Here is an 18,759-nt window from a genome sequence, read left to right on the forward strand (position 1 = left end):
CTTCTGCATGTCCGAATCCAGTTGTGCCAGCACCATTTGTTGAAGATGCTATCTTTCTTCCATTGTATAGAAGTAAAATCTTTGTCAAAAAAAAGTGTTCATAAGTGTGTGGGTTAATATCAGGTTTTTCTATTCGATTCCATTGGTCTATCTGTCTATTTTTGTGCCAATACCAAGCGGTTTGTATGACTATGGCTCTATAATAGAGCTTGAAGTCAGGGATGGTGATGCCTGCAGAGGTTCCTTTATTGTATAGAGTTGTTTTGGCTATCCTGGGTTTTTTGTTTGTCCATATAAACTTGAGTATTTTACTTTCAAGGTCTGTGAAGAACTGTGTTGGGATTTTGATGGGGATTTCATTGAATCTGTAGATCCCTTTTGGCAAGATTGCCATTTTTACTATGTTGACTCTACCTATCTATGAGCATGGGAGATTTTGGCAGTTTCTGGTATCTTCTTTTCTTTCTTTCTTTAAAGTCTCAAAGTTCTTATTGTACAGGTCTTTCACTTTTTTGGTTAGTGTTTCCCCAAGATATTTTATGTTGCTTGTGGATATTGTGAAACGTGATGTTTCCCTGATTTCTTTCTCATTGCATTCATTATCTGTATATAGTAGGGCCACTAATTTGTTTTGAGTTATTTTTGTATCCTGCTACTTTGCTGAAAGTGTTGATCAGCTGTAGGTGTTCCCTGGTAGAGTTTTTCGGGGCACTTATGTAGACTATCAAATCATCTGCAAACAGTAAAAGTTTGACTTCTTCCTTTCCAATTTGTATCCCTTTGATCTCCTTTTCTTGTCTAATTGCTCTAGCTAGAACTTCACATACAATATTGAAGAGCTATGGAGAAAGTGGACAGCCTTGTCTTGTTCCTGATTTTAGAGGAACTGCTTTGAGTTTCTCTCCATTTAGTTTGACTGTTGGTTTAGTGTATATTGCTTTTATCATGTTTAGATATGTTCCTGTTATTCCTGTTCTCTCCAAGATCTTTATCATGAAGGGATGTTGGATTTTGTCAAAGGCTTTTTTAGCATCTAGTGAGATGATCATGTGGTTTTCCTTTTTCAGTTTGTTTATATGGAGGATTACATTGATGGGTTTTCAAATGTTGAACCATCCTTGCATCACTGGGATGAAGCCTACTTGATCATAGTGGATGATTTTTCTGATGTGTTCTTGGAATCGATTCGCCAATATTTTGTTGATTATTTTTGCATCAATGTTCATGAGGGATATTAGTCTGTAGTTTTCTTTTTTAGTTGTATCTTTCTTTGGCTTGGGTATCAAAGAGTGTATAGCCTCATAAAAAGAGTTTGGCAATGTCCCCTCTGCTTCTATTGTGTGGAACAATTTGAGGAATTCTGGTATTAACTGTTCATTGAATTTTGGTAGAATTCTGGAGTGAAGCCATCTGGCCTTGGGCTTTTTTTGGTTAGGATGTTTTTGATGACTGCTTATATTTCATTAGGGGTTATAGGGTGATTTAAACTGCTTATCTGGGTATGTGAGTACATACCATATTTGTCTTTTTGTGACTGGGTTACCTCACTCAGGATGGTTTCTTCTAGTTCCATCCATTTGCCTACAAATTTCAGGATGCTGTTGTTTTTTTTCTGGTGAGTAATATACCATTGTATAAATGTACCACATTTTCTCTATCCATTCATTCTGTCAATTCTTTAGAGTGATTATTCCACAGTTTCTTCATGTGGGCACTTAGTGCTATGAACTGTTTTAGACTGTCCCATAAGTTTTGGTATGTTGTGTCTATATTCTCATTAAATACTAGGAAGTCTTTAATTTCTTTTTATTTATTTCTTCGTCAACCCAGGAATGTTACAATTCAGTGTTATTCAATTTCCAGAAGTTTGTAGGTTTTCTGCAAGTTGTAGAAATTGCTGTTGAATTCTAACCTTAAAGCATGGTGATCTGATAAGATACAGGGGGTTATCTCAATTCTTTTGTAACTGTGGAGGTTTGCTTTGTTGACAAATATGTGGTCAATTTTAGAGAAGGTTCCATGTGGCGGTGAGAACAAGGTAAGCTCTTTTGTGTTTGGATGGAATATTCTATAGATATCTGTTAAATCCAGTTGGGTCATAACATCTGTTAGATCCTTTGTTTCTTTCTTAAGTTTCTGTCTGGTAGTCTTGTCTATTGGTGAAAGCGGGGTTTTGAAGCTCCTACTGTTAGTGTGTGTGGTTTTATGTGTGGTTTGAGCTTTAGTAATGTTTCTTTTACAAATGTGGGTGTCTTTGTATTTGGGTCATATATGTTCAGGATTGAGACTTCATCTTGTTGGTCTTTTCCTGTGATGAGTATGAAAAGAGTATGGCAATAGTTCATTGTTGTTTTACATTCTACTGGAGACAGATACTATTTTTGCAATTAGAAAAAAATCAGTGTATTTCTTTAAATGGAGATGGAGGATTAATCATGAGCTTCTGCTTCTCATCTTCTAGAGGGCTTAATGAAATGACACACAGGAGTGGAAAAAAGAAAACCAGACTGTAACATTTGAGTTTCCTTTGGTGATCCAAATTGAGTAGTAATCTGCTAATGTTCAAACAAGGTAAAAACAAGAACATTATTGCCTCTTGCATTTTTTATTCCATAGGGGAAAACACCTTTAGTTAAGGTTCTCTCAACTTCCGTGTAGCTGGGGTGCATGGCACATTCCTTCTTAGCCTAAGGGCCAGAGAATTAGAATTTTCAGGATCTAACAGAATGTGTGTCGTTTGTTTAGGGTAATATATCTGCAAAATCTCTGAAATAAGAAGGCTTGGAAGGGGCGTAGTTTATGTAAATTATAATTCAACAAAGCTAATTCATTAATGGTACTCTTTTTGTGGGAGCCTTAGAACCATAACTGTTTTAGTGACTGCCTTGAAAAGGAAGTTGAAAGGTTTACACTGTGTTTCCTATTTTCATGTTGCTCTGTGTTTGAGTAAAACAAAATGAGAAAAATATTTAAGGCAACCAAAATCAGAAATACTGATCTACTTTCTAAGTCACTGAGCTGCCAGTGTCCCACCTCTTCCTAAAAATGTTGTGAAGATGGGGATGGAGAGATAAGATTTTTCTCATTAAATCAAGTATACTGATTAATTCCATGCACAAGGCACATTCAGGCAGCCAGGGCTGTTTCATAGAGAAACTCTGTCTCAGAAAAAAAAAAACAAACAAAAAATCGTATTCAGTTGCAGTTCAAGATTATATGAAGATAAAATGTCACTAGATACACCAACTAGACTCTTTTCTCTTGGATGAAGTTATAGGTGAGAAAAGGCTCCTCTGTAACAAGCCACGGGTTTCATCTAGAGTTCTTTAGAGTTTTAAAAGTCAGTGAGCAAATGAGCAATTTATCTGTCCAAGTTTTAATACATTTGTTCCTGCAAGAAATACTACTTCTAAGAAAAAATGCAAAACAACTTACTAAAGAAATGATCTCATGCTTTCAGCTTTCATGTCAGATAAGAGTTTCCACTGCATTCTTTGATGGTAAAGTGCTGAAGATGTTGTTTCTTTGAGATGCTTAATAAACCAGCCTGGGGGTAGCATGGAAATACAGTTACACACAATGAACACACAGAGATGCACAAACGTATAAAGACACATAGACACAAAGACACTGATTGCTTCTATTAGAAACCAAATAAATTTAAAAATAAAAACCTATATTTAACTAACAGATCAAGGTCAGCTTTTGAGATTAGAAACATGCTAAGTGCAAAAAGCTTTTAAACTTCTCATACAAATGTAACTCTCGGTTGCTTAGCAAGGCTTTACTTGAAAACTGCTCTTTTACTTCTCTTGTGCTATGAATATATGAGGATGACCACTCTCTTGACATCTAGTTCATCAGCAGTCCCCGACACTCAGGAAGCACTGTAAAATCAGCCAAGGAAAAAATGGTTTCAGACAGGCATTGGTATAGTATGCATTTAATCTCAGCACTAGGGAGCCAGAGGCAGGTGGAGCTCTGTAAGTTTAAGACCAGGTCTACAAGAGCTGGTTCCAAGACAACCTCCAAAAGCCACAGAAAAACCTTGTCTCGAAAAAACAAAACAAAACAAAACAAAACAAAAAAAAAAAAAACAAAAAAAAGGATTCAATTCATAATTACTTAGAAATAGTCATCTTTTATCCATCCACATAGATAGCAACAGCTGAGTTATCTTCCCAGCATCCCACAGCAGTAATCTTCACTCAATAGAAACTTAGTAAAGTTAAATCCCTACAGAAATGCTTTCTATTTGCTCTTTATTTTACTGTATTCTTTAAAGAACCCAACAGAGCACAACCACAGCCCACTCTGTGTGTCTCCTCCCTCCTATGAGATCTCCTTACCCCAGCTTTCAAACTTAACCATAAAAATCCAGCAAGGAAGGACTCTAGCACCTCAGCAATGTAAATCCACAGACCCCTGAGAGGCATAGGCCTTGCCATGCTCTCCTGGGCCAGGCAGAGCCAAGGACTGCAACCACATGGCTGGGGGCTGCAGATGTAAGGTGAACTTGAGCAGGGGACTTTGCAAAGAACAGGAGACTAACTGAAACTGCAAGGAAACTGGAAGCACTGCTGGGTGTAGGCTGCTGCCTGCTCAGTCTGATGACAGTGAAAGGCAGGGCAGCGGGGTGGGGGTGGGAGTTAGATTTCAGGGCAGGGTTGCTTCAAAGAGCTCCAATATTAACTGAAGAGACCAACCAGAGCCTTTGCCAACTGCATTTCAAGAAGGGCTTTTCCACTGAAAATCTCACTGAGGACTTCCTTACTCAGCTTTTAGGACATAGTGTGTCCTGGGCTGCAAACTGGAGCCTCAACCCTGTAACACCAAATCCCAGACAATGAGACTTAATTCTTCCTGCTCCCCTGCCACCAACTCTCCCCCACATGCCAATCTGAACAGAACTCCACATTCTTGTGCTTCTATAGCAGATGTTTTAATACACCTCACTACAATATCATAGCTACAAATGCACAAAATTCACCATTGCAAGGGCCTTCCAGTTTAACTGGCAGTAAATTCTAAATGCCATTTCTGTCTTTATCCCATTAAACTTTTTGTTGTTGCTATTTTGTTTTTTGTTTTTGTTGTTGTTGTTGGAAGATGTGGGTCTCTCTGTATAGCTCTGTGTATACATGAAACTCTCTCTAGCCCAAACTGGCTTTGAATTCACAGAAACCTACCTACTTTGGCCTCCCTAGTGCTGGGATTAAAGGCATATACCACCACCGCCTGGTCCTGTTAAATTTCAAAAGCATTTCCCTTCAAAAGTGTTTAGAAAGTTCACAAAATAGCTGGTGTTACAAATAGAATACCTGTCTCCATCTCACTCTAACATCTAACAAGTAATAGTTGACTTTTCATCCCTAGCTAGAAAAACATTTGTAGCCAAATCAAATTTCCTACTGGATGCTGAAGGCAATGACATCTCTGGGATATGCCAGGCCTTTGTCCACATCCTGGACACTACTAATGTAAGACCCCCAAAAGCTCAGGCATCCAAGATCTCAGCCCAGGACCGTGGCCATCCCCATCACCATGTGGAGGCAGAAACTTGATGCAAACTACATGAGGCTTTATTATAGTTGTTTAATGAGCTAACCCCATGGTAGCTCGGGTCTTTCATCCACCCATCATGGAGGATGTCTAGAAAGATACTACAAAGCCACTGCATAGAGATCTTACAGGGAAGCCTAAGGGGAGTACCTAGGGGTATGCACAGGCTCCAGGCTTGGAGGGTTTGGCCAGTGTTGATTAGTCAACTGGTTGTTATGGCCCATAGGCCCTCCCAGGGTGGTTGCTATGCTCTGTGCGCCATTGCTGTGTACTTGTCCTTAAAGCATACCCAGAGCTGTAAAGCATAGAACCACCAACTAACTTCTGAATTGTCTCTTGCCAGGAGGTAGGCATCTGACTTCCTAGTGACCAAGGCAAGGTAGGCAAGCACGTGTTCGGCTGTTATGGCTGCCGAAACAGACAGGCATCTGACTTTAGTGACTAAGAGAAGGTCAGACAAGCATGTGTTTGGCTGTTATGGCTGCCAAAATGGGGAGCTGGTCCCTTCACATCCTGGAATAGGCAATAAATTCCAAGCTAGCCTGTAATTCATAGGCCCTATTTTTAACACAAAACAAATAAGACCAATGGGAAATGTGAACTTATAAAATAATATATATATATATATATATATATATATTATATTTCTTAATAGTATTTTAATAATTACATGTTAAAAGGGTTTAATGATTTGATATTGGTTACACCCACATTATCAATAGTGGCTATATCAGAAATTCCATCCTTTATGGCCTTATTGTAGATGCTGCCTTTAAGAATACAGGCAGTAAGCCATTAAAGATGTCACAAGGTAGCACTACTACAGAAATGGTCATAGGATACACAATATGTTCACTGAGACAGCAATGCTTACTTTGCAAAAAGCAAATGTTGAGTATCTTGAGTATTGTGATTTATCAGAAGAGAGGCATTCCAGGTGAACATTTCTAAGATTCTGGGCACAATTCTGATTACAGGTATAAATTAAGATGATATAGTGTTAGGATACTGATGAATATACAGAAACCTGTTGGACAGATGAGAGATGAAATAAAGGTAGTGAGAAAAGACGAGCATAGAGGAGAAGAAATTTAGAGAAAAAGCAGAAACCATGATTGGATGGTTTTCTTCTGATGCCACAATTACTCTATTCAACAATAAATGTAGAAATTAGGGAAGAGCCACCTATTTCAAGTAAACTTGGAGGTCCCCTGCCTCATGGCTCCTGTCAAGCAGATATTCCAGTTAGAAACAGAATACTGGTAAGTTACATACACTGGCTTTTAGCCCTGATCTTCCTACTTAGCATTGTTCCTCTCTTACAATTAACATAAACATTCAACATATTGCCATCATACTTTGCCAGAATTAAGCATCCTGGTGTCTTTTCTTTCTGTGTTCTCAACATTCCTTTGGGAAACTTTGAGCCTCAATGCCTCTAAATCCTCTCTAACAGTCTTTTCTCCTGATACCTATTTTTATTTGATAATACCATTTCCCAAAAGCTAGCTAACCAGCCATTTTCTCTCCCTGAAATCCTTCATCATTGGTCAGAAGTGAAAAAGACTTTTGGTCTGCTACCTTGCTCTGCTCTGCAGTCTCTTTTGAAGTATCTTTTTTATCTCTGCTTCATGTTTGTATCCTTCTTGCCAGCTGAGCATGCATTGCCCTTTCTGCTGGTGGTAATGACTGTCCTTTCAATTTTGTATTCACCTCATCATTGAACTCAGTTTTTCATTTTACTCCTCATTTTCATTCACATCCCATATCCAAAACTTCACAAGACTGTAATGATTCTGCAAGGCAAACACAGCTGCTTTCCACCTTCACCAGCATTCTCCTACATAATGTCTTTGAAATATGTTTATATGTATTCTCTAAAGACAATGTTCTTCTTAAGGCAACAGTCAGATCACTCCAAAGCTTCCCATTAAACTTACAAACAGAATTCAGACTTGTACCACATTATCTAGTTTTAAACTTCACCTTCCTTCATGGGAAAATTTCATCTAGGAGATAGATGTAAACCAACTTGTAGACTAGGCAACCCCATGTCATCAGATCACTAGCAACTCAAAAGAGCAAGTGAAGGACCAGTGGTGCCATGTTGTCCTGGTGATGGTGACAGTCTGCATGTCTTCAGGTGAAGGAGACAGTGAGACATGGTAAATGGTCAAGAGAACCCCCAGCCTATATTTAACAGTATTTTCCTTGGATCCCCAAACAAAAGACAAAATACAAAGAAAGATAGTAGCTAACAATTTTATAATGGAGATGAATATCAGAAAAGTAAAAGAATCCTGTACTTTTATTCCTATGAATTAAAAAATCTTTATGAAATAGTAATTGTCCGTGAACAACTAAGTCTGGCTGGGAACAGCCTTCTTCCTTTAATAAGTGTATAAACCTTGTACTCCCAGACACAAGAATCATACCCTATATTCTAAAATTGCATTGCCATTTATAATATTCAGTGTTAAACCCAGGCATTGGTGGCACACACCTTTCATCCCAGCACTTGGGAGGCAGAGGCAGATTGAACTCTGTAAGTAGGAGACCCACCTAATGTATAAGAGCAAGGTCCAGGACTGCCTCCAAAGCTACAGAGAAACCTTGTCCTGAAAAACCAAAACCAAAACCAAAACAAAACAAAAGATTCAGTGTTAATTCCATGCTTAAGCCATAAGCTACCTGAGAAAGACATCCAGAGACTTGCTAGTCCTTTTCAGTGCATACCTACTGTGAAGAATAATTACTTTTTTGGATGATTAGATGATAAAGCTATAACAACAGACTCTGGGTTTGACTTTGAAAAGTAGGTGACAACGTCAAGGGAAGAAAGAGACAGAGTAGGAGGTTCATGGTGGAGTTCAACAAACTGGGCTGTAGCTATTTCAAACAATGTTTTCTAACCTTTACAAAAAAAATCTGTTCCAAGATATTTATCCTAAGCTCCAAAATACATAAACTATCTCCAAGAAAACTAAATACATATGTTTAAAATTTGTATATTCTAAATATAGAAGAATAGATTTCATTGTGATATTTGAAATCATGGATTAGTCAGGGTCTATAAAGGAAAAGGACAGATAAACTGACTGTACTATTATCGGATCTTACTAGATTGTTTTATAAGATGTGGTCTGAGTAGCCTGACATTTGCTATCTCACAACCAGAAGCCTGAGAATCTAATAGCTGTTCAATCCATGAGGCTGGATATCTCTGCAGTCCACATACGGCCCTGCAGTCCGGGAAGATTCCTGGAAAGCTGCTTTTCTTCAATCTATGTGGGAATCCTTAATGAGTTAGATTTAATATTGGCTACAGCAATAAGATAGACAAAATTTCCAGCATGAGTGAGGCCAAGTAAGCAAAAACCAAAAGTTTCTTCTATATCCTTTTATGTGGCTCAGATTTAGAGTGAATTTTCCTTCTCCAAATTATCTGACTGGGAAAATTTCTTACTGAACAAGGAATGGTGACACATGCCTTTAATGCCAGCACAAGGGAGGTAGAGGCATGTAGATCTCTGCAAATTGGAGGTCAGCCTGTTCTATATAGTAAGTTCCAAGACAGCCAGAGCTACATAACAGAGAGACTCTCTTTCAGAGAAGGAGAGAGAGAGAGAGAGAGAGAGAGAGACAGAGACAGAGACAGAGACAGAGACACAGAGACAGAAATAGGCAGAATTCCTTATTGGAGTGTCTAGGAACTTAGATATTAAATGAACCAAGATTTGAATTTATTAACATGCCATCAATGCAAATGTCAATGATGAGCCCTGCATCAGACATAACACAATAGCAAAACAGCCATGAGCGATAAAACAGCACTCCAGTTTTATCCAGTGCACTAAGGAAGAAGATTATATAAGTTAATTAAATCAGGCTAACACTTAAACAATCCACTTTAGGGTGGGGCTTCCAGCTCTCTAATATAAAGGGTTTTTTTGTTTTGTTTTGTTTTTTCGAGACAGGGTTTGTCTGGGTAGCTTTGCAGCCTATCCTGGCACTTGTGCTGCAGACCAGGCGGGCCTGGAACTCACAGAGAGATCCGCCTGCCTCTGCCTCCCGAGTGCTGGGATTAAAGGCGTGTGCCACCAACTCCTGGCTATATAAACTGCAAGAATTGCTCAGTTCAGAGTTCCTTGGAGGTGGTTACACTGTGGTTGGTTAACTTCGAGAAGCACAGCCACTGTGCAGAAAGTCGAGAAGACAAAGCCATAGAATTGCTGAAACAAAGGACAGAATTTCCTGCAAGCATTGATAAGATCAGAGAATCTTGGAGGTAAATTGAAATCCTGAGTACATGACTTTATAATTTTCTCTGATTTCAAGTAGTCTCAAATAGATCTGATAGTCATGGTTAATGGACATAATGTCATTATTTTCAGTTTCCTGTTAAGCAACAGAGTTTTAATCTATCGTGATTTTAAAATTTAAAATTAATGTGGTTTTTCCTTTTATTTTATATTCCTTGTGAACCTAACAGTTGAATGTATTGAGCTATCACGTAGTTCTATTTTTAGCTTGGGATCTAAACTGAGTATGTATCTGGAATTCAAAAAAAAAAAAAAGGGCTATGTATATAAAGCCTTCGTGTCTAGGCCCTGCTCCAAAGATATAACAGATTTTGAAGTTCCCCAATGGAAGGCTCCACCCTCCCTGGGGAGCTGAAATGGGACAGGTTAGGTAGTTGATGGAAAGCAGGGGAGGAGGAGGGAGTGGGACCTGGGATTGACTTGCAAAACAAGCTTGTTTCTAGTTAAAATTTTGAAAATTTACTTAAAAATAGGCCTTCTGCATTATGAGAATCTACAGGCTTGAGTCTTAAATACATTTTAAAGCTTTATTGTTTCTCTGTGTAACAGCTTCTGCTGTCCTGGAACTGGCTTTATAAACCAGGCTGGTCTCAAACTCAGAGAGATTTACCTGTCTCTGCCTCCGGAGGGCTGGGATTATAGGTGTGCACCCCCACTGTGTGGCTATTTTTAAAGCTTACATAAGGTTCAGAGGACATTTTTGGAAAAGTAATGAGAATATTCAGAGTGATCTGTTGAGCCACATTCCAGAGAAAGTATAATATTGTTTCAAGAATAAAAACGCTCATAGATGTTGCTATATGTTCAAGTTTAGGTTCCAGATGTTTTAAAGACTGTTTATGAGGCAGGCAATACCTTTACTGAGGCTTGTGTGTGTAGAAACAGTAGCCCAACAAAGTGCAAATGTGGTACTGACATGGTTGTTTGAAACGGATGAAAGACGATTCAGCACTTCCAGTGCAGAGTCCTAGTGAACCATGTAAAGCCATTTTTTATTACAGTTAAGTGCCCAAACCATGAGAATGCCACAGCTGTATATCTAGGGAGTTCAGTGTCTTGTCTCCTGTTTTCTCTCATTTAAATGAAAGTGATGAATATCTTGGCTCTATCCAGAGATCAGCCACACTTAGGACTCTGCAGTGGGGAAGTCTTTTTTTTTTTGTCAGTCTCTTTTTATTTTGTCTTTTTATCCCATTCCCCAAGAGACATTGTCTGTCTTCCTTCCTTCCTTCCTTCCTTCCTTCCTTCCTTCCTTCCTTCCTTCCTTTCTTTCCTTTCTCTCCCTCTCTCTGTCTTTCCATGTCTCTCTCTCTTTCTGCATTTAAGCATGTCCTGCTTGGTGCTTATTTCATAACACACACACACACACACACACACACACTGGTGTCGTAGAATTTGATACATATACCAGGCTGCCCTTGAATTTAGGGAGATCTGTCTCCCTGTTTGTGGGGAATAAAGATGTCATGGCTCACTTTTTTCCCTCATTTTTCATGTAAGCTCTGGTAATGCTTGGAAAAGGAGGCTGAAACTTATTATATATAAGGCAAAAACCTTTTATTTCAAAAGAAGAAATTCTCCGTATACATGGTTAATAGTAAATCTTTTGTGTAAGAAACATATTCCAGGTGATTCCTGATATGTTTTTGTAAATTCCAATACTGAAGCCTAGCATTCTTTTTATTTCTCTACAGAACTACAGATTCTCACAAAGGGTGGAATTCAGATACTATCTACTAAGATGTATGAGTTAGTCTAAGCAGTTTGAGCTACTGTTGAGTTGTTTTGTTGGCACAGAACCTAAGCTAGGAATGGCCTCATTTGATAAACAACATCATTGGTCCGAAAGAGACATTCTGAAGTTACTGGAATGTATGAAAAATAATATCCCCTCAGACGACTCCGGAGCAATCATAAAAACCCCAGATGTTCTAGACTGGGACAAAGTGGCTTTTAAAGATTTTTCCGGAGAAGTGTGCAAACAGAAGTGGATGCAGATTTCTCATAATTTGAGCAAGTCCGGCACACTCTCAGAATTAGTGCTGGAAGCCTCTGAACTCATTAAAGAACCTCGCAAAACTAAGACAGTCAAGAAACATCCTGATTTCCCCAAAAGACCCCTGACTGCCTATCTGCGTTTTTACAAGGAGCAGCGGGCCAAGTACAGTAAGATGTATCCTAAGTACAACAACGTGCAGCTGACCAAATTCCTGGCTGAGAAATACAAGCAGCTGCCAGAAGAGATCAAGGAGAAATATATTCAGGACTTCCAGAAAGAGAAGCAAGACTTTCAGGAAAAACTGATTAAACCTAGGGAAAATCACCCCAGTGTAGAGCGTTCTAAGAAATCTGTGGTGCACAGGAACCACCATACCGCCATCCCTAAGAAATCTCAAGGAGATACGAAACATGTAAAGACCCCTCTAAAAACAGAAATTCCCAAAACATTTCCCCCAGTGGTGAAATTTCGGGGAGAACCCAAGAAACCCCCTATGAATGGATATCACAAATTTCACCAAGATTCATGGTCAAGTCAGGAGCTGCACCATCTACCCCTTCGGCAGCGCTGGGTTGAGATTAGTAGAAGATGGCAGCGAATCTCACAGAACATGAGAGAACTGTATAACATTCAGGCTGAAGCGCTACAGAAACAATACTGGGTGGAGATGGACCTCTGGCTCAAGGGATTGTCACCAGAGGAATACGGTGCATACAAAGAGACACGAGCCAACTATGGTAAGGGAAAGAACTTTGCCAAGTCCAGAGACATAAGCGCCAACGGTCAACCAACACATCAGTAGTCCACCTCAGCAAAAGAGCTGCAAGTCGGGTGTGAAGAAATGTAAAGGCTGCTGGCTCCTAGAGGAGATTCCCGAAAGACTTTATTCAGGACCATGATGGTGACTCCCAGGCAATCAGGAAGAATGATGGACGACTCCAGCAGCTCCTCAGACTCCAGCAGCTCCTCAGACTCCAGCAGCTCCTCAGACTCTAGTAGCTCCTCAGACTCTAGCAGCTACTCAGACTCTAGCAGCTACTCAGACTCTAGCAGTACAGATGAAGGTGAAGATAATGGACATCTTCTTTAGAGGAACGCTCACATTGAGACTCCATTTTGCTCCCTTTCATATCCTAAATTGTCGTTAAAAGCCCCTGCACTCCTGGGAGCCTCTGGAGGTGGACTGGCGTTTTGCCCTAGTGGGTGGGAGGGACTTCGAGAGCCCATCCCACTTGAAGGGATTCGCTCTGTCTCTGAACACATGGGGAGGGGCCTAGGCCCAGCACAGGAAGATTTGGTGGACTTGGTGGAGCCCTGGTTGGGGGCCCTACCCTGCCTGGGGAGTGGCGGGTGGATGGGGTGGGGGGTAGGTTGGAGGTGGGGGAGAAGGAATGGGGGTGGGGGAGGGAGAGGGAGAGGGAAAGTACATGTGAAAATATTAATAATTTAATAAAAAAAATATCCAGGAAAAAAAAAAAAAGAGTCTGCCAGCAAATGAAAAAAAAAAAAAAAAAAAAAAACCAGAGCATCCCTGACAGAGATGGACCTGTCTTCTCTGTGCTGTTGTACTCCCTTGTTTATTCCTCCTGCATCCTGCCTTTGCTTACTAAATACAATGGACTACAGTTTGGGGAGAAGGGAGTTTGCCATAGTATTGCCTTTATCAGGCTCATAGCTTTACTAAGACGCACCTGAGACAGTCCCTAGAAGCTATTTACATTTTATTCAAACTATAGAACAAGTTTTACAAAGTTAGGCACTGTGTATACAAGTGGTATCAGACAATTCTAGGAAGGATCTCTTAGACCTTGTTGTTTTAAACAGTGAATCTCACCTCTGATATTCAGAATAAGCAGAAACACAACCAGATCCATACAGATATTCTATTCTCTGGCCTTATCTAATGTGTTTAATACATTCATCAGCACCAGAGTACTGTAATTACTTTGCTTAGTGGCAATTTAAATGTATTTAATGTTTGCTACCATTTTGCTTTAGTTTATGTTCTTTGCATGAATATTATCTTTATAGAAATCCTTTAAAAACATTGAAATTATTTATTTATGCATAGATATTCATTTTAGTTTTCTTGGCTCATACATAAATTGTAAAACTTGTTCGTGTTAATAGAGTACTGGAAGATTTTTATAAATATTTACAGTATATAATATTTAAGTCCAGTTAAATATGTGCATCTCTTCATATATATATCATTTATTGCAGGGAAAATTTTCCAAAATAATTTAACTTTGAAATTTTTTTTCTCTTTTTTTGGGTTTTCGAGACAGGGTTTCTCTGTGTAGCTTTGGAGCCTAGGCTGGCACTCGCTCTGGAGACCAGGCTGGCCTCGAACTCACAGAGATCCACCTGCCTCTGCCTCCGGAGTGATGGGATTAAAGGCGAGCACCATCAACGCCCTGCTTCACTTTGAAATTTACAGTGCATTATGATTCTAATTTTAGTGAATAACTGCTTATGTGTTATTCCAAGGGAAAATTATCTTGGTGCGTATTTTGCAAAATTTACAATCTTGTACCAGTCTCTGATTTGCTTTTGTAAGCTTTTAAAGATGTTGCATCAAATGCAACAATATGAAAAGACAGTAGTGATAAATTTGTTTTTTTAAAAATTTTTAGCTAACTTATGGGCTTTATTGCCATGAAACTGTGTTAATATATGAATTTGAATTAAGTTGTTGCATGTTGACACAAGTGGATATTTACTTATACAAATAAACAACTTCAATGAATGATGTTTATTAATTTTATCTTATCTTTAAACATGTAGTGATAAAATTTTTTATAGTGTAATCCTCAGAGTTCTCTAGAATACATGGAGAATAATGTTACTGCATCTATGTTTGGACCACAAATTTGTACTATTTAGTCACCATCTTGTGTTTCGATTGTTCTTGGATCTCCAATTAGGAAAGGAAAAATTGTGAACCACTAAAATAGAGAGATGAAAAGCCTGCATGATCCATTCCACATTTTTGTAGCAGACATTTGTGTAAAATAATTTGAATAAATTTTTTTTCTCAAACAAAAGTTGCTAATTCTTTTCATAGAATTAAGATACCTATGGTGCTAAATTGGAAAAAAGTAGAGATGGTTTAGAGTTTTGTAGATTTGGTTTAGGATATCTGAATCTATAGGAAGAGTCAGTGATAATGTACCAATCCAGATTCATGTTATCCTTGTCATATGGTTGACAGATTTCCCTATTTGAATTCATTAGTGGCCAATAAATGGGAGTCATTGGGACATTTTAAAGTATTGGTAGAGTGACAACTGGATGTCCTAACTACTTGGGTGAGTCTAGTGGGCCCTGGTTTTAACCTTAATGTACTCCCATGAACAGAACCTCTGGAAGCACTTTGCCATCAGTTACAAAACAAACAAACAAACAAACAAACAAAAAAGGGATCTGGGTTTGCTAGCACAGACCTTTAATCTCAGAATTTAGGAAGCAGAAATGGGTGAATTTCTTTGAGTTCAAGATCAGCTTGGTTTTCAGAGCAAGAACCAGGTTATCTTCCACACAGTTAAGACCCTCTATTAGGTAGCCTAGCTCCACACAGTAAGACTCTCTTTATTAGTCAGGTATGTCTAAAGGAACAGAAATGAGAGGATGAATCTAAATATTTTTAAAAGGAATTTATTTACCTACTTGGCTTTTAGAGACAAGGTTTCTCTGTGTAGTCCTGGCTGCCTTGAAATTCATTCTGTAAACCAGGGTGGTCTCCAACATAGATCAACCTGCTTCTGCCACTTAAGTAATGGGATTAAAGGTGTGTACCACCATGTCCAATTTAAAAGGGGATTTATTAGCAAGGCTTACTGTCTGTGGTCTGGCTAAGACAATAGCGGTCTGCTAACAGAAAGGGCAAGAATACAGGAGTTGTTCAGCCCCTGAGGGTAAATACCTCAGCTGGTCATCAGTTTCATTACAATCCTGAGAAGTAGGCTCTAACACCAGCTAAACATGCCTCAGCAGGAGTATAGATAAGCTTGCCAATGACAGTGAGAGAAAACTGGCAAAACGTTCAAGCTTTCTTCAACGTCCTTTTATCATTTATCCAGAAGTTGTGGTGCAGATCTAGGGTTGGTCTTACAACCTCAGATAATTCCATCAAGAAAAATCAATCTCTGGGCAGTGGAAGCACATGCCTTTAATGCCAGAACTCTGGGGAAGAGGCAGGGAGATCTCTGAATTGGAGTCCAGCCTGGGCTACACACAGAGAAACCTTCCTTCCTTTCTTCCTTCCTTCCTTCCTTCCTTCCTTCCTTCCTTCCTTCCTTCCTTTCTTCCTTCCTTCCTTTCCTTTTGTTTTTTTGTTAGTTTTTTCAGACAGAGTTTCTCTGTTGCTTTGGAGACTGTCCTGGAACACACTCTGTAGACCAGGCTCTGCCTTGAACTCACAGAGATCGACCAACCTCTGCCTCCCAGTGCTGGGATTAAGGCGTATGCCACCACTGCCAGACAAGAAAACTTTTTTTGATAACACCAAAAATTAAAATAAGTCCATCGTAGTTATGTCCTATGCTTGGGTTTTGGTTGATTCCAGAGGTCAAGGTTAGCCATCAGACCCTCTCTCTAAATAGTAAAACATTGAAAGACTAAGAAGGACAGTTTCTTAGCAATGCTTTTTGGTATAACTTGATAGCCACTAAAATACATTATATGGTTAACAATACTGAGCCATAACTGACTTTCACCTGAAAAGCCCACACCCTTACTTGGATGTATATATTTTTCCCTTAGCATCTCTCTTTCTCTTATGCTCTGTTCTTAAAAATGAGTTAAACATAACATTAAAAAGATATTTAGGGGCATGCTATGATCTGTCGGAGTAAACTGCTGCTTGGCTGGCCTCCAAGGCCTGAAACACACCCCCGCTGAGCAAAGAAGGTGAGCTGGAAAGGTGCCATCTAAGCGGGCCTGTGCAGTGACCTCTTCATTGAATACTGCATCTACCCTGACAGTGAAAGGCAGAGTGACCCCAACTTCAAAAGCAGGCTTTGAGAACGAAGAAACAGCAGCTTGCTAAGAAAAAGCTGTGTTTTCCAAGTTACCCGAAATAAAAGATGCTGAAGTTATACAAAAATTATTCCTTGAAGATATAAGGCTTGGTGAAGAGTTGCTAGTACAATGTGGATATGAGAAGGGTGTAGACCACAGACAAATGCAACTGCTGTGTGCACAACTTCAGCGGCTGCTGCAAGTGGTACAGCAGACTTCCACCACCAGATTTCCAGAAGCGTGTGACCAAACTTCCAACCATTAGAGAATTGTAAGTGCTCAGAGATTGGCTGTACATGATGTGGAAAGAGCAAGATATCAACAGGATATAATCTCAGTTAAAAATGATTTAACCATCAGCTTGGAAGGTGATCAGCTCTGGGGAAATAAGGGCAAACATGATTGTGATAAACTCGTACACTGAAGTCTACCAAAGAGAATGTGTACTTTGAGTAGACCCATTGTCTGTTCTATTAATTTTGTCCAATGAAATGTATTTTGATACAACTTTTCACTTTATAAATACACCGAGTTAACCAAAATATCATGTATTTCCTTTACTCTTCAGATATGTAATTCAGATGTAAATACAGCAGATACTACTTAGGTAAAAACTCCCAGTGATTAATTTTAAAAGATTGGAAAAGAGTATGAAGGATAGTTGAATATGCCCATTTTTAACACGAGTACATTTTATTATAAATCATAAAATTGGATAGAAACTTGTTCGTTAAAACTGAGCATTAAAATCTTGCAGAGAAAAAAAAAACTCTTTGGAACATGCCTTTAATCCCAGCACTCAGCATGCAGAAGCCGGTTGCTCTGTGTGAGTTCAAGGACAGGCAGGTCTACAAAATGTGTTCCAGGACCATTGGGATTACAGAGGGAGCCACTGCTCTAAAAGAAAGGAAAGGAGAAAATGTTCTCCTTCCTAGGCAATCCCACATCCCTGCTCTGGGGTGTGTGTCATACTTTGGTCTGTAACAGCACACTCTCTCTCTTTAACACAATGCTTGAAACCCATATTAAATAACTCCTGTGCTTGAAAATTATGATAAAACCCATTTTAGTGAAGTGCACCTCTGCTTCATTCTAGCTTGTCCTGAAAATACCTTCTGAACTAAGCCCAGTGAGAGAATTGGTCTTAACAGATAGCAGCAGAAGAATCTCAAACATGCCACACATAGTCAGTCACTAAAGAATTGCTTTTCTTAGAGATAAGGAGACACACACATAGCTGGGTACACAGACAGAAATGCTTTCCACAAAGCAGAGTGTGGACTAAGGAGCCTAAACTTCTGTCTCTGGCATGGCTAGGTTTTTCAAAATCTTAAGAATCTGCCTCCCCTAAAAGACAGAATGACTGATTGGCCTACAACAGTGCTGTCCACATATCCTACTTTGGCCTTGAACTCCTCTGGCTGGTCCATTAAAGTTGTGTGGGAGGAAGTGGGGTTCGTTCCCCCTGGAAGCAGAAAAGTCCATTTAGCCCATTTCAAGCTACAGTACTTTGGCTGAGGAGGGACATGCTAGCTATCTTGGAAGCTTGCCATCTTTACTACCTAGTCATACCCTCTCTTTCTATCTGCTTGTTTCTCAGGGAGTCTAACTCCTAGTCCTTCTCAACTGGAACCTAGGAGGAGAGCAGCCAAAATTTGGGCTAAGACTCTCAGTTCATCAAGAGCTAGAGTGTCGTTGGTGATAGCGTTTACCTCCCTGGGACGTAAATATTGTTTTCTAATGATAGCCATATGCTCAATGAGCAATTACCTGACATTGTGTCTGGCATGGATACAGAAGTTTGAGCCATATATTTTGCTGCTTAGCCATATCAGTGTTCTTTTGAAGGTACTA

General features: G+C 39.3%; 1 protein-coding gene and 1 pseudogene across 1 annotated transcript; both read left to right on the forward strand.

Moving 5' to 3' along the window:
* Window positions 1–11,695: 11,695 nt before the first annotated feature.
* LOC100772718 (upstream-binding factor 1-like protein 1) lies at window positions 11,696–12,685 on the forward strand. Its single transcript, XM_027411621.1, has one exon. The coding sequence runs from the start codon at window positions 11,696–11,698 to the stop codon at window positions 12,683–12,685; it is 990 nt and encodes a 329-aa protein (XP_027267422.1).
* Window positions 12,686–12,778: 93 nt separating this feature from the next.
* LOC100772427 lies at window positions 12,779–17,329 on the forward strand (annotated as a pseudogene).
* Window positions 17,330–18,759: the final 1,430 nt, after the last annotated feature.

The sequence above is a fragment of the Cricetulus griseus genome, chromosome 4 (genome assembly GCF_003668045.3).
Source record: "Cricetulus griseus strain 17A/GY chromosome 4, alternate assembly CriGri-PICRH-1.0, whole genome shotgun sequence".
NCBI lineage: Eukaryota > Metazoa > Chordata > Mammalia > Rodentia > Cricetidae > Cricetulus > Cricetulus griseus.

Coding starts and splice junctions, on each gene's coding strand:
- LOC100772718 (XM_027411621.1), top strand. CDS start 11,696: ATGGCCTCATTTGATAAACAACATCATTGGTCCGAAAGAGACATTCTG.